Source organism: Aotus nancymaae, unplaced genomic scaffold (assembly GCF_030222135.1).
Source record: "Aotus nancymaae isolate 86718 unplaced genomic scaffold, 86718_ANA_hifiasm-v0.15.2.pri h1tg000008l, whole genome shotgun sequence".
NCBI lineage: Eukaryota > Metazoa > Chordata > Mammalia > Primates > Aotidae > Aotus > Aotus nancymaae.
In genome coordinates this window covers 36661948-36686644 of record NW_026988419.1, presented here as the reverse complement: position 1 = coordinate 36686644, position 24697 = coordinate 36661948, and the positions used below count along the sequence as shown (strand labels likewise).

The window sequence follows — 24697 nt, the reverse complement described above, 5'->3', positions numbered from 1 at the left end:
AATGTTAAATTTAATTATTTTTATAAGTATTTCCAAATTTGGTATCTTTTTATAATTTGGTTGTTACATACAGTGTCACAGTATTGTTTCCACATTTATTTTGTTAGTATATAACAAAAAACATTCAATAGCTGATGAATGAATGGATGCTAAATATAATGAAAGAGTTACAATTTAATATCAAACAATTTTGATCTAGCCCAAATAGTAAAGAGTCGCTGGCTAATGGCATATCTGCATATCATCCCCTGGAATTTATTTAGCAAATGATAAAGACAAGTATGTCTAAATAATGTACCTCACCAAATGAGTAACTATTCACTTCTCAAAACTGAGACCAGATCCTATAGTCCATATTTTGAGGAATGAATTGGTAGAAGACTGCCTCTTTAATGGAAAGCCAAGGCATCAAACACTGGTTTTAACTTTTAAGTTCAGGGGTACATATGCAAGTTTGTAACATAGGAAACTTGTGTCATGGGGGTTTGTTGTACAGATTATTTCATCACCCAGGTATTAAGCCTAATTATCCATTAGGTATTTTTCCTGATCCTCTTCCTCCCCCCACTCTCTACCTTCCAATGGGCCCCAGTGTGTGTTGTTTCCCCTACATGTCCATGTGTTCTCATCATTCAGCTCCCACTTATAAGTGAGAAGATGCAGTATTTGGTTTTCTGTTCCTGCATTCGTTTGCTAAGGATAATGGCTTCCAGCTCCATCCATGTTCCTGCAAAGAACATGATCTCATTCATTTGTATGGCTGCATAGTATTTCATGGTGTATATGTAACACACATTCTTTATCCAGTCTACTACTGATGGGAATTTAGGTTGATTCCATGTCTTTGCTATCGTGAACAGTGCTGCAATGGACACACACATACATGTGTCTTTGTAACAGAATAGTTTATATTCCTTTGGGTACACATCCAGTAATGGGATTGCTAGGTCAAATGGTATTTCTATTTTTAGGTCTTTAAGGAAACGTCACACTGTCTTCCACAATGGTTGAACTAATTTACACTCCTGCCAAGAGCAAGTAAGCATTCCTTTTTCTCTGCAACCTTGCCAGCATCTGCTATTTTCTGACTTTTTAATAACAGCCGTTCTGACTGGTGTGAGATGGTATTTCACCGTGGTTTTGATTTGCGTTTCCCTAATGGTTAGTAATGTTGAGCTTTTTTCCCATATAATTGTTGGCTGCATGTATGTCTTTTGAAAAGTGTCGGTTCATGTCTTTTGCCCACTTTATAATGGGTTGTTTTTATCTTGTAAATTTGTTTAAGTTCCTTATAGATGCTGGATATTAGACACTTGTCAGATGCAGAGTTTACAAAAATTTTCTCCTATTCTGTAGGTTGTCTGTTCACTCTGTTGACAGTTTCCACTGCTGTGCAGAAGCTCTTTAGTTTAATTAGACCCCATTTGTCAATTTTTGCTTTTGTTGCAATTGCTTTTGTTATCTTCATCATGAAATCTTTGCCCATTCCTATGTCCAGAATGGTACTGCCTAGGTTGTCTTACAGGGTTTTTATAGTTTGGGGTTTTACTTTTAAGTTTTAAATCCATCTTGAGTTAATTTTTGTATATAGTATAAAGAAGGGGTCCAGTTTCGGCCGGGCATGGTGGCTCACGCCTATAATCCCAGCACTTTGGGAGGCCGAGGCGGGTGGATCACGAGGTCAAGAGATCGAGACCATCCTGGTCAACAAGGTGAAACCCCGTCTCTACTAAAAATACAAAAATTAGTTGGGCATGGTGGTGCGTGCCTGTAGTCCCAGCTACTTGGGAGGCTGAGGCAGGAGAATTGCTTGAACCCAGGAGGCGGAGGTTGCGGTGAGCCTAGATCACGCCATTGCACTCCAGCCTGGGTAACAACAGCGAAACTCCGTCTCACAAAAAAAAAAAAAAAAAGGAGGAGTCCAGTTTCAACGTTCTGCATAAGGCTAGGCAGTTATCCCAGCACCATTTATTGAATCGGCAAACCTTTCCCCATTGCTTGTTTTTGTCAGATTTGTTGAAGATCAGATAGTTGTAGGTGTGTGGCCTTATTTCTGGGTTCTCTATCCTGTTCCATTGGTCTATGTGTCTGTTTTTGTACCAGTACCATGCTGTTTTGTTTACTGCAGCCCTGTAGTATAGTTTGAAGTCAAGTAGTATGATGCCTCCAGTTTTGTTCTTTTTATTTAGGATTGGCTTGGCTATACTGGGCTCTTGTTTGGTTCCATATGAAATTTAAAATAGTTTTTTTTTCTAGTTCTGTGAAAAATGCCCATAGTAGTTTAATAGGAATAGCATTGAATCTATAAATTTGCTTTCAACAGTATGGTCATTTTGATGATATTCATTCTTCCTATCCATGAGCATGGAATGTTTATCCATTTGTTAATGTCATCTCTGATTTATTTGGGCAGTGTTTTGTCATTCTCCTTGTAGAGATCTTTCACCTCTCTGATTAGCTGTATTCCTAGGTCTTTTATTCTTTTTTTGGCAATTGTGGATAGGACTGCGTTCCTGCTTTGGCTCTTGGCTTGACTGTTGTTGGTGTCAATAGGAATGTTAGTGATTTTTACACATTGATTTTATATCCTGAGACTTTGCTTTAGTAGCTTATCAGCTTAAGGAGCTTTTGGGCTGAGACAGTGGAGTTTTCTAGATATAGGATCATGTTATCTGCAAACAAAGATAATTTTACTTCCTCTCTTCCTATTTGGATGCCCTTTACTCCTTTCTTTTGCCTGAATGCCCTGTCCAGGTCTTCCAGTACGATGTTGAATAGGATTGGTGAGAGAGGACATCGTTGTCTTGTGCTAGTTTTCAAGGGGATTGCTTCCAGCTTTTGCCCATTCAGTATGATGTTGGCTGTGGGTTTGTCATTAGATGGCTTTTATTACTTTGAGGTATGTTTCTTCAATACCTAGTCTAGTGAGAGTTTTTAACATGATTGGGTGTTGAGTTTTATCAAAAGCCTTTTCTGCATCTATTGAGATAATAATGTGGCTTTTGTCTTAAGTTCTGTTTATGTGATGAATCACCCAAATAAAGTTTTTAATCAAGTTTTGTTCTGGAAGTATGTGTGGGGTGGGAGTAGTTATATGTTCCAATAATATGTTTGCATTAAAACATTTCTAAAGACTCTTAGCTTTCCCCAATCTTCTTCAGAAGCACCAGTGTAGGCAAGGAGGACAGAGATGCTCAAGCTAAAGTCCCATCAATGAGTAACCTTCTAACAACCTGACCAGATTCCTGTGGCATGCTTATTAAACATAAACTCCTGGGCTTTGCCCCAACTTAGCAAAGTCCCTGTGACAGACTCATATGTTCTAATGTAAATTAAAAAGCCTTAAAAGAGCCATACAAGCCACAGTTACAGGGAGCTAAGACCCAAATTAGCTACCAAAATGGTAGCTAATATGAAACACAAATTAATTAGAAAGAACTTGGGTAATCTGTGCCACTATCCACTCTAAAAGTTTTTAAGTATTTTTTCTCAACAATGGCCAAGTGTTGAATTTATACATGCTTTGATGGAGGGCCCCATCTATTTATTAAAAGTTCAGTCCACAGAAATGTCTAACAGTGATATAATTCTCATCTGACATAATTTTTTTTGAGATGGTATTAATATGAATAAACTCTACAAAATTTCTTTGCTTTAGTCATTCCTTCAATTTCACAGCAAAATAATTTTGTGTGCTATTTATAAATGGCTCATACACATTACATACAATTATGATTTTCATTACAATAAAAAAAATCTATCCTCTTAAGCTGAGAGCACGTAACATTGCAGAATGCTATAATTCCTGTTTTCTAACTTCTCTCTTTCAGCATTTGCCATGAAAAGTAGGCAGCTGAAATAACTTGTTCTCCTGCTGTTCAGCCAGCTATTTCCTACATGCAGAACAAACAACATAGGGAGGACCTAGTGTCTGATGGAGAAACTGATTAATCTTTGGAGATTTAAAAGAATAATATAAAAATTTTATGATTTAATACCTTTTAAAGCATAGGAGCAAAATACATTTTATTGAATCTTTAATAATTTATTTCTTCTTAATCCTTATATTATAGGCTGGATATAATATCCAAATTAATCTATAAAATTCATCCATGTAATAAAAAATCATTTATACCCCTCAAGCTATTGAAATAAAAAAATAAGTCGAAGAAATATTTAATTACACCTTATAAATAACTGATCAGTAAGTATATCCTAATACTTTTGTTTGTTTTGATCCTGGTCAGGATAGTACCAGTGAGAGACCTTCAAAATGTTCATGAGTCAATTTACTTTCCTATCATATTTGTTTGATAAACTCAAGGTCGCATGAATGAATATGTACAAATAAGATTTAGCAAGGTAACAAAAAGAACTGCAACCATTCCAAAGGGAAATATGACTTGCAATTATTTCTTTTGTCACCATTCCTCTCTGTTAGTATAAGTTACTAACTCTCTGTATAGTATAGAGTTGACTATATATACAAATAATTATAAATATTCATGAGCAAAAATAAGTAACTTAATTGGAGTTAACTGTGAAATGACTGGAACCACCAGATGATTTCACTTTCAAGTCAATGAATGAGTTTAGGATTCATTATGAAACTGTGTTTTATTTTTAAAGTACAGATTTACTTGAAGACTGAAAACTATCAATCCTGATATAACATTACAGTTATAATAAATACAATTTGGAAATCAGAACAGATATTTTCATCAAATTTTATAATTATTTTGCTTTTTCAACAATAGATTTTGAGACTACACAAATAAGCCCTTTATAAAAGAACTTGCTGATCCACCAGAGTTGCTTAATCAAATCATAAACAAGTATTAAATAAATCCCTGACGTGACTTATCACCCTGGGGAGTACTAGATAAACTAGTTATTCAAGTGTTTGACCATGTATCATATCTTTTTGAGATGTCCACATCCCTACTGCAGGCCCTTCCTCCCAGAATGAATTCTAAGTATACTACTCAGCTCATATTTTAAGGCAGGCCATTCAAATATATCCTCAAATTGAATGTTAGAAATCCATCCAGTTCTTTTGGTATGAAGCTATAACATACAGAGATTTAGAGGACTGTTAACTTATAGCTTTTATCTCTGAAAGTAAAAAATATATATAAATAACACTAATTGCACATTATGCCCTATCAAATGTATTTCTAGGAAAAATATTTTTTAAATGTAGGTTAGCAAATCTCAAGCTTATTTAATATCAAGATAAGCTAGTGAAAAAGAATATTTTAAAATGTATATAGACTCAAGTATTTTTTCACCTGAATATTAAAATTCTGAAGCCATAATTTACCTTAATTGTTGGCAGCAGTTCAGCTTTCCATGATAAATCAACCCCTTGCCGGCTTTGAAATAAATATGAAAATATAATTAAAGGACAAATATATGGAAGTATTATTAATTATAAATAAGATTCAAAGGAAAAAGAAATCATTTCTACACCTAGTAGAGATGTCTAGTGAGTCCAATCCAATATACTGTGTCCACATAGTTCCCTTAGAAACAAAAATGTTTTTCCTAATTTCAATGTTTGCAAAAATTACTAGTATATTCACTTCCTTTACTATTCATTTTAAAAACAATACTATAATTTCATATAGCATCAAAATGATAGTAACAATGTATGAAGCTATTCTTAAAGTGTAATTTCCAAGTATTGTTTATGTTCAGATAAATGAACAGTGGGTTCAAAAGACTTACCACATAGAAGTGCTGTTTATGCAACCAAAAATCCAACTATTTGTATCCTGTTGATTAACAGTACAAAACAAAACACACTAAGTATTGTAGAAAACAATTATATAAAACAAGCATCCATCTTCAATACTTTATACTTATATGATAGGGTGACTGGGAGCAAGTGAAACATAAATAATAGCTTATTATTGAGAAACATATCCAAAATGTTCTCAAAGTCAAACAAATCAAGGATGAGTAAAGAAGTCTAATGTCAACATTGATAGGTAAGTGGTTATCCAGGAGCAAGAGTATGAGAAAGACTGCCCTGACAGCTATCTGTCTCTCTCTCTCTTTTTTTTTTTTTTTCTTTTTGAGATGGAGTCTTGCTCTGTCTCCCAGGTGTCATACAGTGGTGCGACCTTGGCTCACTGCAACCTCCTCCTCCTGGGTTCAAGTGATTCTCCTGCCTCGGCCTCCTGAGATTACAGGCACCCACCACCATGTGCGGCTAATTTTTGTATTTTTAGTAGAAATGAGGTTTCACCATGTTGGCCAGGCTGGTCTCAAACTCCTGACCTCAAGTGACTCGCCTGCCTCTGCCTCCCAAAGTGCTGGGATTACAGGTGTGAGCTACCATGCCCTGCCATCTCTCTACAGCATATCACTTAAGCATTTCTAATTATTGAACCAAAACTTTCAAAGAGGTCAGTAATATCCATATTTTAATTAGATAGAAAGTAATCTACATCTTTTAAACAAAGAAAGAAAAGCTGGAGGTAGACTTTTAAGCAAACAAAAATCCATAGCCAACCAATTGAAACTAACTTATACACTGCATTTCACTTTATCATTTGAGTTCCCATTTGGTTACCAGCAAATAACATCTTTTTTTTTTTTTTTGAGATGAAGTCTCTCTGTCACCAGGCTGGAGTGCAGTGGTGCCACCATACCCAGCTAATTTTTGTATTTTTAGTAGAGATAGGATTTCACCATGTTGGCCAGGATGGTCTCAATTTCCTGACCTTGTGATCCGCCCAATACCATCCCAAAGTGACCAGCAAATATCTTCTACACAACCAAGAATGTGTTTGGACTAAAGCATAATTCCAAGGGCTCCAGACTATAAAGCTGGTTAGATTCATCAGCACAGGATGGAAACGTTGCAGAGATATTATGACATTTTAACACATTCTGTATTGAGCTTTAAAAAGCAGTGTGACCTGAGATCTTCACTGCAACTTTTAAGGAAGTAAGAGCAATGTTCTGAGATATAATTACCTAACTACTGAAATCCTACCAACACATAAGAGGATGAGAAGCACTGGTCAGATAGCTAAATAAATTTGTCCTCCTTTGAATTCTAGATAGGACAATCAAGAAATCAATCCTTTTATTCAACTGATATTTATAAAATCCATTCTAGGGCCAAGGAATTATATGCTAAGCCCTCAGGAAAATGATGAATCAGGCAGACATAGTCTCTGCTCTCATCCAGCTTAAATAAAATGCTAAGACATTTTTTAGGATTATATAAAAGAAAGCTGATAGGAAACAAACAAAAAAATGTGGTGTTTCTCTGCAGGCAAAATACTTTTATGAGTCCTGTATCAGTTCCCTGTAATTCCCAGAACAATAATATGACATTAAAGAAGCAAGGCAACAGAACAGATCTCCACAGCCTGGACACAGAAAATCTAGCAGCCTCTAAAGATCCAACCCATTTTTTAAAGGGTTTTTACAGCTACTAAGGGGGGCCTATCCTCAAACATAGCCTTCATTATAAAAATTGCTGATATTCCACACTACTTCAGTGTACAGGAAATTCTGATTCATTCATCAATGGATTGAATAGATAATGTATTACTCAAGCCCACCCTAAGACATCATGTTGATATAACCTAGGTGTCAAAAGGCTAACTAGTTACAAAAACCTTAGAAGTTACTCAGGGATTATTGACTAACTCCTAAAGTATATAGGAAAGAAAATGCTGCTAATCAAAAATCTGTAGTCTCAAAAAATTCTGTCTACAGTAAAAAACAATGCCTATAATGGCTGCTAAAATCATTAAGTGAAAGATTGACTGGGTACCTTATAATAGATGGATCATGCTGGCACCACAGAGCCCACCAGTATTTTTGTCTCTAGAAGTAGTAAAACCAGCCATTGTGTACTTCCTGATATCAAGAAATAGCTCTACTTATAAAACATTCTTACTATAAAAAATTAATCTGAATCTAATCAAGATTCTAGATCTAACGATCAGTTTATAGAAAATATAGGGGATAGAAATACATACTAAAAGACACTATGAGAATACAATCAGTTAAACCCAGAATGGGGGAAAAGGGTGGGGGCTATTTATTATAAAAGAGACTTAAGATCTATGAACCAGAGGCAATGTATACATTAGATTCTGATTCAAATAAACTTGAAATTTAAATGAACCAAGGAAAACTGAACATGAAGTGAATATCAGATGATAGTAAGGAATTAGTATTAATTTGGTTGGATGAAATAATGGCATTATGGTAATATGTAAAATCCTTATAGAAAAACATACTTTATGGAAGAACTAATAAAATGCCTAGAATTTACTTTTAAAATTCTTCAGTCAAGAAGAGTGGGAAGGAATAAATGATGTATGACAGAGTATTGATAACTGTTAAAGCTGTGTGAAGATTATAAAAAAATTCATTCTAATATTTTCTTTCTGCCTTTATATATGCTTGAAAACTTCTAAAATAAAAATTAAAAAGATTTTTAAAATTCCCCACATGACTTTATGCTAATTAATATCAGTGAACATTAAATACAGAAAAAAAGATCCTCCCATCAGCCAAATGAATAATTTGCACTTTGGCAGGCATTTCTCTCAATATAACAGTGACATTCTGATTTGAAATTCAGTATTAAGTGAGAAAGGATATTTTAAGCCATTACTCTCAGGGCCAGAATCTGCCAGGGTAAAGAACCCATCTAGATTTTAGGCTGAGAGATGCAAAAGTCTGGCAATTCCACTAAAATGTAGTATTCATTAGCACCCAGCCCACGCACCTATCATCTTTTTAAAAAGATTTTACTATATAATCAGATGTCAGCATCTCCAGAAAAGCACTAGATTTTGGGTCTAAATAAATACAAATAACTTAACAAAAGGGAGAAGAAGGAACACAAGGAAATATAAAGTGACGAATCTTGAGACATGCCAAAAAAAAAAAAAAATCAGAATAGAGGAAAAAGAACCCAAATTAAGAAAAAATCCTGAAAGTTAGAAATGTAGATAAATTATTGAAGTATTATTTAAGCATTACTTTCTTCTTTTTTTTTTTCTTGAGACAGGGTCTCACTTTGTCACCCAGGCTACAGCGCAAGTGGTATAATCTCAACTCACTGCAGTCTCAACCTCTGGGTTCAAGCGCTTTTCCTCCCTTGGCCTCACAAGTAGCAGGAACTACAGGTGTGTGCCACCACGCCCAGCTAAGTATTTTGTATTTTTTGCAGAGATGGGGTTTCATCACCTTGCCCAGGCTGGTTTCAAACTCCTGAGCTCAAACAACACACCCACCTCAGTCTTCCAAAGTGATAGGATTATAGGTGTGAGCCACCGCACCCGGCTTCCATTCCTAATATCATAATAAATGCACGCTACAGCTTTTTTAAACAATATCACATTTTTTAACAGTGCCTAACATAATACTCATTAAAAAGAAACACAATGAATCTAAAGCCTGAGCTGAAAGTGAAAAAAAAAAAAAAAAGAAGAAACACAAAAATCAAAATCATTATTCTGATACAGTAAATCTAGATAACATTGTAAAAGTTACTCTATTATCTTAGAGAATATTTGGTATAAAAAGTACTTCAAAGTTTAGTATGGAAGCCAATGGAAAAACAGAATTCACTTTATGAATAGAATAGTTTAGCTTACTTACATCTATTCTTTAAAGTACTAATAGAAACTTAGAATTAAAGGGGTTTTGAATTCCATTTCTTCATCATGAACAGAGTAAAACTAAGGCAGAAAGACAGTGTGGAAGATCTAAAGTAGAACCAAAGTTACAATTTAATAGCATAGTATCTGTGATAGAAAATTTCTGATTAATACTTTTAAATTAAAACACTGTTCCAGAGAAATTATTTTTCAACTACTTAGATTTAACTAGGTCTATCAGTAGAATTTGAAAAATGAACAATAGTTTAACCTCTTAAATCTACATAGAATGTACCAATTATCTTACCAGCATAGTGCTCTGACAATAGACATGAGTGTAGATTTTTCTATGATTTTCAAGAGGAAATGTAAAATATATCTTCTCAGATTCCTAAAAAAAAGAAGGAAAACACTCAATATAGCTATAATGAGAGATTAATTTCATCATTCCAAAAACCAGATATAGCAAATGAGTAATTATTCTAATTCTATCACCTTGGTGTTGTTGAGAACCAATACTCTAGGAGCAGAAGGAGGAAGATACAGAAGGGCATGAGAAAGATTAGGTATAAACTCTGTAGTCCTCAGTTTGTCCTGGAAGTATCAGTGTGAATGAACTTTTTTTTATTGTTGTTTTATTGTGTGTGTGTTTTTTTGTTTTTGTTTTGCTTTTTAGTTAAGCTTTTATGCAGTTCTTAGCTCTGGCCACTGAAAAGGCCTAGAAATGCCAATCCAATAGCTATAAGCATTTCTAGCACCAGATTATGGTTTTGAGACCCTCTAATGGTCACTGATAAGAGGATGCATGTGAGTCAACTCACCATTCTGACAATGAGTAAATATAAGGTAATATCCAAAGATCCACGCAATTACCATTCTTTTCTCATATGATTTATTCTACTTTTGATTAGTAGATGAGCAGAAGTTTTTCTCTAAGTATATAGGGTTAACTAGAGTACTATTCTAGTTAATAAATAATAAAATTAAACATCATCATTTTTGCATCCTCCTAAATCAATAAATAACTCCAGGCATTCCTCATCAACAGTGGCTAACATCACAAAAATAGAGCCTAGCAAAAACAAAAACAAAACAAAAATCTGAATAGGAAAAAGCAGCTAGATCCAACTACTAAATCACAGGACCACAACTGGCAAAGGAACATGTTGAATGACTATAGGAATGCAATCAGTAAAATCAAGAATGTGAAACTCTAGAGGACAAATGACTTGTTTTTGTTTTTTTTTTCAACAAATAAGTTTCAAGAAAAAAAGGGAGAGGGTGATGGTAAGAGAAAGTCTTCCAGATTAAAAAGGAATAAGAGACATTAATCAATAACAATGTGTAGGCCTTGTTTGGATCCTGATGTAAACAAACTGAAAATCAAAGAAAATAGCAAAAATAAATTTATGATAAAACTGATTACTGACTAGATTCTTTTTAAGGAATTATTATTAAATCATGGAAAAATAGCATGCAGTTATCTTTTTTAAAAGAGTCTTTAACTTTTAAAGATAAGTACTAAATTATTTCTGGAAAAAAAACGAAAAAAACCATCCATTGGTGGAATACTTACATTGTAAGCTACATAGGTCCATTTGGACACTTTTACTGGAACCCACATAGATGTCCCTTAAGGTAAAGGAAATTAATTTATTTGCCTTGTTTTGTTTTTATACTATATAGTTTCTCTCTTCTTTGAATCCTGATGAAATACTTCTCAGTCACAATAAAGAAGTGGTTTCCTGAACACTGGCTATATTAAAACAGAAAATCTAGTAATATATTTTCTATACGCTCATCACCAACTAGCATTCACATCAAATAAAGTATAAATCTGTTTGGTGTTCTTTAACTCTAAGGAATTATCAAAATAAGAAAATAAAGGAAATAAATATTTCACTTTCCAAACAAGACATATAATTAAATATAACAGGTATAATTTGCTTTATATTTTAATAGACAAAGGAAGTTATTTTGCTTTATATTTAAAAACAAAATTTATCAGCAAAAGATATGTTGGCATTCAAAAGAAGAATGAATAATAACTGATAATTGAGAAACTGAAAGGAGGCAAGAATAATATGGCACTTATTTTATGTGATTGTTAGGAGAACAGTCATTTAATTGAATTTTTTCTATTTGTCATGTTATTTTCAGGACAAAATTTTAATAAGCAACCTCTTACATGTTGCTTCTCTTTTTCCCTTCCTAACCAAGAATTGCACCAGCATCATCATAGGGAAATTAATTATACATATACAATAGGACCCTAAAACTTGAAGTATCACAGTTTCGAAGATTTTGTCTCCTACAAACAAATTTACCCAAAATTAATAATACTCCTTTTAAAATTAAAATATGTTATTGTCACCAACCTGTTAAGTCAGAAATTATAGCTGGATTTTCCTCAAAATGTTTTGATGGGTGTCTTATAAAGTGGTGAGTCAAAACTGCCAATTTCTTCTTGGAATTTTGAGTTATCTAGAAAGAACATTGACACATTCTGAATCATTTTGTATCTATTGTAATAGTTCAATGAAACATTGCTTCAGTAATAATGACAACAGCCAACATTTATTACTCTGAGCCAGGCACTGCTCTGAGCACTGTACATGAACTCAACCACAAAAACTTTAAAAGATAATGATATTATCTGCATTTTAAATGTGAAGAAACTAAAGCACAGATAAATTAAGGAATTTGCCCAAGATCACACAGCTTTTTAAGTCTGGGCTGGGACTCATACCCAGGCATTCTGGCTCTAGAGTCCATGCTTTCATTATTATGCAATAGTGCGTCTCAAGTTACAGTTAAGAATAAAACATTATAAAAATGTATAGAACCAGAAGAGAAATTTAGAGATTCTTTGGTCTAGTGATTCTAACACACCAGTTTCCAAATTCAGACTACTGCCAATACCACAACAAAGAAGCCACTGGTCAGTACAGATAATATTGCCGACTTTCCTACCATAGAAATTACTCTCTTTTATTCTATCCTTCTACTTGTTTTCTAAATATCCTGGCACAATAAAAAGTTGGCAACTTTATACAAGCACATCCCTTAAAAAAAGTGTACTGGGGTGTAAAATCCATTTGGTATCAACCATTATTCAACTCTCGAGTTTAATAATTGAGGTCCTGACAGGTAAGTGACTTTTCTCAACAACAGAATGAGAATGGCCAAGAAGTAATAAGAATTCAGGTATACTAAACCTTTCCAATCCCTTTGAAAGTCATCCAGCATTTCCTTGAGCATTTTTAATTTGCTACTTTGTAAGGCAGTGAGTTCCAATTTTAACAACTCTTATCAGGAGAATGCTTTACCCTTTTTAGAGCAAATATCTGATTCCTTATTGCATTGCTATCTCAGATTGGGAGACAGTCCTTCAAAAATTAGAAGCTTGCTATGTCCGCCATTCAAATAAAACATTTCTTCTGCAGATAAAACAACTTCAAACATATCAACTGTTTATCACAGAACTCTTTTAGTCCCTTCACCATCCTGATTGCCTCCTCTGGATAAACTCAAGTTTGCTGACATCCCTCTCAAAATATCATGCATGAAATAGAACACGGTTCTCTAGATATGGTGTCAGCAGAGTGGAGGCCAGTGGAACTTTTATATTAATTCATGTAAACTCTCTACTTCGAAGAACTCAATCGCATACTAAATCTGTGTGATTTTCTTAAGTGGCCACATCTGTTTGCAATCAATTAAATGTTTAATTATCAAAACTATCAAAACTTAATTTCATTAAGACTGGATTCTACCAACCTTACTCATTCTCTAGGCAATCTGTCTACTCACAAGTTTTTAGCTATGAATTTTATGCTAATAACCACCAAAAATTACTCTGATTCCTGCCTTATCACCATGCTTAGGACTAATTATGCTTTGCATTTTAGTTTCTCTGAATATATATGTTCTGCTTTTCTCCTAGACTATATGCTTCCCGAGAGTTAGATATCATACCTTAAGTATTTATTTTCTACTATTTAGTCAAGTCAATTACACATAGTGAGTTTTTAAAACAAAACTCAGTTTCATCAACAGTATTTTGATTCTTAGCAATATGGTTATGAAAAATTTCTCATTTTACCCTTAAAATGCATAAAATATTTATACATTCAGAATTATAATTTATTATCTACTAGTACTATAGTTCTTTTCTCATCTTACGAGTTAATGGAAAAACATGATTTTATTTACTGAAATTAGTTTTACGTCCAATTTTTTTAGGAATATACCTGTCTGAGGTATCCTGTTCTTCACGAGTTGGAATAAGGTTTTTCCTAAGTTTACCAAACCTCAGTGCAAGTACAAACAACTTTAATTGATTCTATTATTGTATCTAGTTGCAGTCCCTCAAGTAGGCTTAGCAGCTTTACCAAGGCTAGGTCTCACAGTTAAAACAATGTTGATAAACCAAAAAATGTTTGTGTTCCCGACCAAGTCACAGTGTCAACTCGGTGAAGCTTATTCAAATCAGTAAATACACTAACTTAACACCGAATCTTGTAGCTTAAAATGTGGTAAAACACAAAATGATCTGGATCTTCAGAAAAGAGCTAAGTATATACGATTCTCTCTAAGAGGGATTATACAGCTTTCCGAAGAGTTAAGGAAAAAAATCCCTACCCTTCTAAGAGAGTACACTACAGGACAAAGGTTCTTTCCTCATAGATAAGAAAAGTATTGCCTGGAGACCTATTGAGAAAGAGGTCACTCATATTAGTTTCCCAAAGAATTGGAGCCTTCAGGGGAAACACTCCAAAAATATATGGGTTGCAATGCATTGCCATGAAAAGGACTATACTTAAAAAATAAGGAATTTTTTTCTCCAAAAGAAAAAGCCAGAGCAGTTCTCAAAATATATTTCCATGTAACAAGATGACCTGAGTTTTTAAAAGGCTGTTGAAGACGAATATGGCAATCTGTTTCCAACTCACAGAAAAAAAATTTAAGTTAATGGGAATAATTCTCTGAATGTTGCTGAAATCCTTGGTACCTGCTACCATTTATCTGCTAGCAGACAAGAAAGAGATAAAAGAGGAATGTGATAATCTGTAAAGGATACTATGACTTCCATTTGTTCTGCTAATTGAACAATTTGGAAAATTACTAGTTTGAAGAGTTTACACTGTGAAATCTTATTATAGAGAAGGTAAAACTTAGAGAAGTACATAATTTAAGTTCTGGTGAGCTTAGGTTATCCAATAAATTACACATTTTAATCTTATCAGAAAGCTAAAGTGCTTTTAAAAAAACATGGTTCAAAAATGTTTAATAAACTCAGGAGGCTGAGGTGGGAGAATCACTTGAGCCCAGGACTTTGAGTACAGCCTGGACAACGTAGTGAGAACCTGTCTCTCAAAAAGAAAAAAAGTCTAATAAGACAGATAATGATCAAAAAACAACAACAACAAAAAAAACCACCATAAGATAGATAATGATGTTTATAAGGTATTACAAAAAAATTATAAAATAGTTTGTAAGAAGCATTTCCCCTACATTTAAAAAATAAAAGAAAGCCGGGTATAGTGGCTCACGCCTGTAATCCCAGCACTTTGGGAGGCCAAGACAGGTGGATCACCTAATGTCAGGAGTTTGAAACCAGCCTGGCCAACTTGGTGACATGCCATCTTTATTAAAAATACTGGTGGTGTGCATATGTAGTCCCAGCTTCTCAGGAGGCTGAGGTGGGAGGACTGCTTGAACCTGGGAGGCAGGGGCTGCAGTGAGCCAAGATCACGCCACTGCCCTCCAGCCCGGGTGACAGAGTGAAACTCCATCAAAAAAAAAAAAAAAAAAAGCTATATGTCAAACTTTAAACAGTGGGAAGAACTGGGGGAAGATTTAAGGTTCTTTCACTTTTTCATGTTCATTGCATTTTACAAATTATTCACAGCAGTCCAAATATTATGAGAAAAAGAAAGATATTTCCATTTTTGAAATAATTAAAATTGATACAATGTATATGCTTCTATTTTCATCAAGGTAAAAAAAAAATACACTAAATCCAACATGGTTGTAAATGATAAAGTAAAAGCTTTCCCTTAAATAATTTTTAGTTTAAAAATACATACCTGTTTAGTATCAGCATCAATAAGATCAAAGAATGCTCGAACTGTAGTCAACTGCAATTGTTTACACCTGAGGAATAAAGTGTTACAAAGAAAACTTTCATAAAACATATATTTTTTATACAATTTTACTGTTTAATGGAACATCTGAGTTTCCTTTAGTGCTCTAAACTCAAAAATTATGTAACAAATCATTCTTATTTAGCATATATCTTAAAGATGAAACCTTTAAAGCAAAAATAAAGCAAATGAAATCTTCTTGAATGTTTGCCAGAATTTTCAGGGTCCTTCTGTTTTCCCTAAATTCCCTCACCTACTCTAGCTATAGATGTACTATCTACCCCATCTCTATATGCCTGAAGCACGTCATTCTAGCAGATACTACTGTCTGCACAGCCAAAGGAAAGTCAAAAGAGAATCTTTAAGCTGAAACACAATGAGAAATATATTAGGGTCTGCCTATTTCTTGACCCATATAGATAAATCTAATTCCTACTTGGTTTTCCATGTGCCGCTCCCTAGAATAGTCACTGCTCCATTAACCAAATCTGAGTATGGTGACTGGCCAAAAGCTCAGAAACTCCTACCACAGGTGTAATTGATTCCACCCAACTAGGAAAATCTCAAAAACTTTGGTATTTGATGTTAGCTTCATTTGAGACTAATGCTATTGGGTTTTTGGGAGGTTATTTTATATGTTGACAAGAGAACCTTGGTTAAACTGAAACAAGAACCAAGATTAGAGTTCCAATTTCCTAATATTTCTCCCATAGTCTTATTTATGGATGAAGTTCTAAGAAAGTCAACATACCAGGCCAGGTGTGGTGGTTCACACCTGTAATCCCAGCACTTTGGGAGGCTGAGGTGGGCAGACCACCTGAGGTCAAGAGTTTGAGACCAGCCTGGCCAAAATGATGAAATCTCACCCCTATTAAAAACACAAAAATTAGCTAGGCATGATGGCACATGCCTGTAATCCCAGCTACTTGGGAGGCTGAGGCATGAGAATCACTTGAACCCAGGAGGTGAGAGGTTGCAGTGAGTGGAGACTGCACGACTGTCCTCCAGCCTGGGCAACCGACTGAGACTCTGTCTCAAAAACAAAAAAAGTGGTTAACGAACCAATTAAATTACTGCATTGAGGAGAAAAGAGGCCCATGACAAATCATCAAAATAAGTTATATAAGTATTAACTTACCACACAATGGAGAGGTGGTCTGTTGAGACCCAGGTCTTAGGCACTGCTGAACTCTAAAAAAAAAAAAAAAGAAAAAACAATAATCAAACTTACAAAAAACACATCTGTTATTCTCTAAAAAGTCTGAAATTCTTATAAGCTAATATTTAGAAACACATAACATAGTTTCACTATATTGTGACACCTAGACATTTTTAAATGATACATTCTTATAAAAGGTGATCTAAATATATTAGAATTTTTCTGTATAAAACATAACTCTTTCTATAAATATCAATCCTGGTTAGTCAAGTTTAAATTACCCTTTAAAAATTATTAAAGCAACCACAGACTCTTTCCTAAAATTTAATGTCTAACTTTTTTTATTACTCTAATGAGAGATAGGTTTAACATTCTTTTATAAATCATAATGTAAGTTACTAAAGACATTTTAGTAATTTTAATTTTGACCAAACTACCACTTGATAGATTCTAAGATGTTATTTCTTCATCAGTGGTGTACCTAAGAAATACCTAGGCCTAAGAAGATTTTTCAAACCAAATATGCCTGATCACAATTCCAAAACTACCAAATCAGACTTTCACAAGTGGGGTCCAGGCTTATTTATTCTGGAAAAAAAAAAATCCCTAGCTGATTAGGATGTATACTGACAAAAGGCTCCTAAAAAATGTAAGTATTTGCAGAAGGCTTCCTAACCATGGCACAGCACCCTCCAAGAACTAGAGACTCTTTTTCACACCAGATAATGACCTCTCTGTGAATAGCGTCTTACACACATTAGGTGTTCATTAAGTAAATCTGATTTTATTTTTCATAGCATCTCTCTATGTACCATCAAAGAGACAAGGAGCTGTCATTACCAGAACTGTCAAAACAAAATGAGGAGACTAATAGTGTAGATGCAAGATAATTTACAGAGGCCTAAAATGTCTCTTTAATATATGAACTTAAAAAATAGATATATATAACTTCGAAGGAATCGCTATAACCCTTGAAGTCTATAAATAATAATGTGTCTTTGGGTTCCAAGTTCTGAAGTGGGAGGAATCTACAGTTTACTTGATGAACTTATAAGTACTTGATATATTTAGAAATTACTACTTATAGTTCACCAAAAAAAAAAAAATAGACAATCTAAATTCACTGTTGTTCTTTGATTACATTAATGGTCAGTAGAGTAAGAACTCTTGGTAGACAGCATTTACCATTACCAAGAATATAAAACCGGTTTACTTCCATTCACTTTAATTAATGCATATGTGCTAGAGTTGAAAAAGGAAAGGCCAACACAAATCAAAAAGGTAGTTGCTCATGATTGTTATGTTGAAAACTGCTAAATGTCTACCAAAATCCATTCTTCTTTGCTTGCACACTTGGCTAGACTACAGCTCTTAGCTTCTCTTGCTTTAATATGTGACTGAGTTTTTTCTAATGGTATGTGAGCAGCAGAGATGTTTGCCATTTGTAAGCCTGACATTTGCCTCATGCTCTTTCTTCCTTTCTGTGGTTGAAGATAACTAGAGCAACTCTGAAAGTAAAACATTCAAGATGGAATGCCTACTCTCAGCCTGAGTCCCTGAATGGAACCTCTTAGAAAACCATCCACCAACCTAAATACCCACCTAGGGCAGTTACAAGAATAAAACGTAAACTTCTATTGTGCTTAAGTGTCATTACCTGTGTGGGACTATATTTTAGCAGTTTAGTCAACTCTCTTAATATAATTATGGTGTCTAACTTAAAAGATTTTTCCATCCCAGTGGATGCAAACATCATTTAACTATTCTTGAGATAATCATTCAAAAATTGTTACTTGTTAATAATTTTTTAAAGTGAACATACATGTAGCTATATGAAAGGCTGTAGAATATCTGGAGGCTAAAAAATAAATCTTAGGGTATACAATGGCCAGTTTTGAGAAAGTTCCAAAAGTAAAATATCTTCATCAGATACAGAAATCAGAGATAACAAGCTGACTTGAAAGCAACACATTATCAAATGGATTAGAAAAAATAAAGAAGTACACACACACACACACACCCCCCCCCCGCACCCACACAACTAAAAAGATCAAAGTTCTTTAAAAGATAAGCTTTAGGGCCTGGCTTGGTGGCTCACACCTGTAATCCCAGCATTTTGGGAGGCAGAGGTGGGCGGATCACAAGGTTAGGAGTTCAAGACCAGCCTGATCAATATGGTGAAACCCTGTCTCTACTAAAAATACAAAAATTAGTGGAGTGTGGTGGCAAATGCCTGTAATCCCAACTACTTGGCAGGCTGAGGCAGGAGAATTGCTTGAACCCAGGAGGCAGAGGTTGCAGAGAACCGAGATTGTGCTACTGTGCTCCAGCCTGGACAACAGAGTAAGATCCTCTCTCCGAAAAAAAAAAAAAAAAGATAAGCTTTAGGATGTGGTATCAATACAGCATTGTGCTCTAGCCAAGTTCCAGGAAATAAGTTACATCAAATTTCATATGACTAAATCATCTGTGTTTTTTTTGTTTTTGTTTTTTTTTATTGCATTTTAGGTTTTGGGGTACATGTGAAGAACATACAAGATTGTTGCATAGGTGCATACGTGGCAGTGTGATTTGCTGCCTTCCTCCCCTTCACCTATATCTGGCATTTCTCCCCATGCTATCCCTCCCCAACTCCCCATCCCCCGCTGTCCGTCCCCTATTTCCCCCCAACAGACCCCAGTGTGTAGTGCTCCCCTCCCTGTGTCCATGTGTTCCCATTGATTATAAAGAGTTGACATACAGTTTTTGAGGACTTCCAACAAATATCTGATCAAAATATTCAACACCAAATAACAACATTCATACCTATAATAACAAGGTTTGATAGATTTACTAATTTCAAAACTGTTCTGGCTATATCCCAATTCCTCTAGGTATATGAAAATGGTGGGTAATAGCAGAGTAGCTTAATAATTTTTGTCCTATGTAAGCCAAGCATTCAGTAAATACCTATTTAATGAATGAACAGTAATCTAAAGTAGGACAATAGGTGAGATGAACAAAGGAGTATCTATGAAGAGGTCCAACTATGAAACAGTGACTTTCTAGTGTTATCTCCTAAAAAGCAAAAGGAACAGGCAGACTACATTCTATGCATTTTCTCTTTAGAAAGTAAGTTACATTTGGAGATGATGTGTCTGCTGAGTTAAGAAGCTACCATCTTAACTGAAGACTTCAAGGTTAAATATACAAGAAAGAAGTCCTAAAAGGAAACTTGACTCACTTTACATAGGTTATGTATCCCAGTTAAAGACCGAATACTTGATAGATGTCCTAGCAGGGAAGAAGTAGCAAATTAATTAATCAGGGTTCTACTTATACTATCAAAGCTAATCATGTTATTATAAAATTGGTAAACTTTCATTCAAATTTAGCATTCAGGAGTATGTGATATGTTTGAAATTCCACTATGATTACATATAGTGTAACACAGATATAACTAGATTGCCCTGGATTCCAATCCACACATTCTTCTAGTTACAACTCTAATCAATGAATAGGCTCTTATTTCGGACAAGAAACCATTATTCCTCAATAATAGGGTCATTCTTACCACATTTCTAAGATCCTTTGTACTTTTTTTTTTTTTTAGTCCTGTTCTGTCATCAGGCTGAGGTGCAGTGATAAAAATCACAGCTCACTGTAACCTCAAACTCCTGGGCTCAAGTGATTCTCCTGCCTCAACTTCCTGAGTAGCTCAGACTATGGGCACTCACCACCATGCCTAAATTAGCCTGGCTAATTTTAAATTTTTTTGTATTTTGTAGAGATGGGGGCGGGGTGGTCTCCCTATGTTGCCCAGGCTGGTCTTGAACTCCTGGCCTCAAGCAGTCCTCCTGTCTTGGCCTCTCAAAGCACTAGAATTATAGCCGTAAGCGACGGTTCCTGGCCATCCTTTTTACTCCCTATGGACATAAGCATCCACAACTCTGCCCTCCCAACACATTCATGTTCATTTGTTCATTCATTCATTCATTCATTCATTTTCTCTCTCATTCCCTCTGTCTCTTACACACACACACACACATGCATGCACATACAGCAGTCCTACGCCACTAACTCAGCAGTCATTACCACGCAGCTATATATTATTTCTTCTTTCATGTTCCACTGGGTTTATTACATTACTATTTCAGTAGAATCTTAAAAAAAAGATTACCACAACAGATAAGGCACTGGTATGATGGCTTAATTTTGGGAGAAAAGTCAATCCTGAACGAACTTGGTAATCCCGGAATCCTCCAGCTACAGAAAGTGTGGTTAAATTTATTTGTCGAGCATTTAGAATCCAATAGTTGTTTACAGTCATATAAAAATCTGGTAGAGAATAAAAAAGAGACATTAAAAAATAGTAGCCATTCCCTGCAACAACAAGATATCTATACAGTAATATTAATATTTAAATGAATTTTTCCTTAAGTCATTTCACCTATAAAGAGTGCGTTATTCACATTTCCCTATTTTCAGTAAAATCAGTATCTTTACATATATTCCGACTTCCTCATTAAATCAAAGTGCAAATACTAAGAGTTACTAAAGGCATTAATTTAAAAAAGATACCCAAATTTTACTAGCTTCAGATCCATAAGCAAACACCTTTCTACATTACACAAGGATGATGCTTACTCATGAGTCACACAGTATAGCAAAAAGGGAAAACCCTAATATTCTTCCAAAGATAAGAATTTACTATGCTACCGTTATAGACATTTGTGGTGTTGGCTTCATGGTATATGCAAATGATCAAACCCATCAAACTGTATATATTACAAATGTGTAGTATTTAATATATCAATTACCCTCAATACAGTGTGTTGGTTTTTTTTAGGAAAAAAAAAAAAAAGAGCTGTAGACCCCTCCCCATGATGGCAGTGTCCCAGCTTAAAAAGGCTTAGTAAGTCTCTTCTGTGGCCAACCACCACCACAAAGTACTATTTAAATTCTTACAATCTATCAGGAAAATACTACTGACATTAGTCTTAGGACTATGCTGCTGTGGAAAACCTCAGGGTTAGGGTTCAACCCATTTAGTGTAACAAGTAGTTCAAAGGGAAGAACCTGCAGACAATTTTTCACTTTGTCTATTGAGGTGAGAAAATTCTAGTGTCAAAGACTAAACAGAGGCTAGGACAGGGGATTTCTCAATTCTTTTTCTGATTATCAAAACTTAATGCATTTTTATCCTGGCATTTGATCCCACTCAGGGTTTCAAACATTGGGTACAGCAAGCTGCCCCCATTAAAGATCCCAGCAGTACTTACTTAGATTACCACCTAGCAGACTGACTCTTAACATCTGGAGAACCTGGGATCTAAGTATCAGTGGGGCACACATGCCATATGTCTAAATAGTTTAAAAAATCAAAAATCCAGCTAATAACCTGTTAAATCAAATATAGTTTTTCCTGCCTATTTTGAAAAATATATCATTGAAATAACCTGGAAGGCCAGGTTCAAATTAAGAATTCTCAGACACCTCAGAGTTAGCCACTGGATGGTGGCAGAATAGAGTGGAGCAGATCTCTAGTCTCTTACTGTGCTTCTCTTCCCATCCCAGTTCAATCCCACATGGCAAGGGCCTCATGTGCACATGCAAGCTCTGTCTGTACTTCCTGCAGAGCTATGCCTTGGCCACAACTCAAGCTTAGGATTCTACATACCTGCCCTCAGCAGAACAAAGAAAATGAAGAGACCCACACAGGTCTTGGAAGCAGGCTTGGGGCATATAGACAAGAAAAGTCTGGAGGCTTGGTTAGCTAGATCACAGTGTAGAAGTAAAGACGCAGGCTCCACACAGGGAAGCTACTTAGCCTTCATGCTTCTCACACTGTGGGAAAGGGTAAGGGCAGAGCAGCAGGAGCCTCTAAAGTGCAGATCCTAGTGCAAGGCCTCCTTCCTCCTATTGAAAGGCAGTATTTTCACCAAGTATAAACAGGGAATCTACTTGAGAGGTCACATGGACCCCTGTCTCTCAAAACCTTAAAATTTTCATTCTAATTTTGACCTAGTAAAATAAAGTGAATAAACCCAGAATAAAGAGGAAAGACTTACTAATTACAGGAAAGACATCCTAACCTTAAGAATCACTTTCAGTCTGAGCCTTTTAGAGACAAAACAGTGCCACCCTCCAAAGCAATAAAACCTATTGAAGGTACATTCCTCAAATAATTTTTAAAATATATTTGAGTCATTCTTATTTAATCTACATGGCTCATCTACATATACCATATAAAATGCAATAATATAAAGAGTTCTCAATTACGGTGACAAGTACTGACTTTTAGCCTTTAATTTTTTTTCCCAAACCTAACGTCATTTAAGATTATTAGACTACAACAAATTTAAACAACTTCATTATTTTAAAATTGAAATGTTTACTCATTAAAAGACTTCTACAGGCAAAATTTTAAATGTACTAAAAGAAAAACTGAGCCTCATAATAATTACCATTGTACCAGATACTTAACAGAAAATAAATGATTCTTTGGCAATGCTGTTATGTTAAGATGAGCACTTTAGACAATCTACTTTGGTGTGGAGTCACTGGTGAATATTTCTCACTTAACTACAAACAAAATTTTCATCAAAATTAAGATAATGCAAATTTTAATAAGTTAAGAAGCTATATACATTTACTAACCAGGAAGAATTCTTTCTAAAGACTTTCTTCTACTCATATAATATTCCTATAAGCAGTGAGGATAATGTTTGGCTTTTTTTTTTTTTAACAAGTTGAGATAACTGGTATTTAATTCTTATTCTGTGACATTATCACTATTTGATTAGATGACATCAATCACAAACTTCCACTTTTCATTCAAAATTCCTGCAAGATTATAGTATTATCTGGGTTTTATTTCCTATGTTAATGTACTTCAATTAAGAGGCAGTACAGCATGCAAAGGTTAAGAGCACAAGGCCAGAAGCAAGTTTGTGAGGGTCAAATATTGCTTTCACTACTTTCTTGCCACATGACTGTGGGCAAGAACTTTACCTTGGCCTTTTTCTCATAAACATGAAGATAATAATGGTACCTACTTCACAGGACTGCAGTGAGGATTAAGCGTGGTAATATATCATATGAAATCTTTAATACCCAAATTATAATGAATTCAATAAATATTAGGAATTATATCTCATTAAATAAAGTGTTAATGTACCTATGTATTTAAAAACTAGACATTGCTACTATTCTACTTAAATATAAGCTTATTTTTGATACAGCCCTAAAACAGTTAACAAAGCATAGGAAGTTTAAACACATCTTAAGAGACAGGGTACTGTCCTCAAAAATAACTAAAGTGGCCAGGCATGGTGGCTTATACCTGTCATCCCAGCACTTTGGGAGGTCAAAATAGGCAGATCATTTGAGGTCAGCAGTTTGAGATCAGCCTGGCCAATATGGTGAAACCCTGTCTCTACTAAAAATATAAAAATTAGTGGGGATGGTGGCACACACCTGTATTCCCAGCTACTTGGAAGGTTGAAGCATGAAAATCGCTTAAACCTGGGAGGCAGAGGTTGCAGTGAGCTGAGATTACACCACTGCACTCCAGACTGGGTGAAAGAGCAAGACTCCCTGTCCCAAAAACAAACAAACAAACAAAAACTAAATGGAAGCCCTAGTGCCTAGGAATTACAAAACACATGTCAACCATGTTAAGATGCTATGGACACACAAAACATAACAGTAGTTTCAATTATAAGCCTAAGTTCAAAGATATAAAGAGAGAGACACTCAGAATTGGA

General features: G+C 34.8%; 1 protein-coding gene across 2 annotated transcripts in view; it reads right to left on the bottom strand.

The window, feature by feature from the left end:
- The window catches only part of PGAP1 (post-GPI attachment to proteins inositol deacylase 1), a 91354-nt gene that overhangs the window by 50837 nt on the left and 15820 nt on the right, over positions 1 to 24697 (bottom strand). The window contains exons 5-12 of one of the 2 annotated variants that reach the window (XM_021667782.2): positions 21109 to 21266; positions 16929 to 16981; positions 15734 to 15800; positions 12020 to 12125; positions 11218 to 11273; positions 9949 to 10032; positions 5731 to 5777; positions 5324 to 5375 (exon numbers count right to left, since the gene is read on the bottom strand). In XM_021667782.2, coding sequence (XP_021523457.1) covers positions 5324 to 5375; positions 5731 to 5777; positions 9949 to 10032; positions 11218 to 11273; positions 12020 to 12125; positions 15734 to 15800; positions 16929 to 16981; positions 21109 to 21266 — 623 coding nt within the window. The remainder of the gene's footprint in view (positions 1 to 5323; positions 5376 to 5730; positions 5778 to 9948; positions 10033 to 11217; positions 11274 to 12019; positions 12126 to 15733; positions 15801 to 16928; positions 16982 to 21108; positions 21267 to 24697) is intronic. The other variant, XM_064373215.1, reaches the window with a different exon arrangement.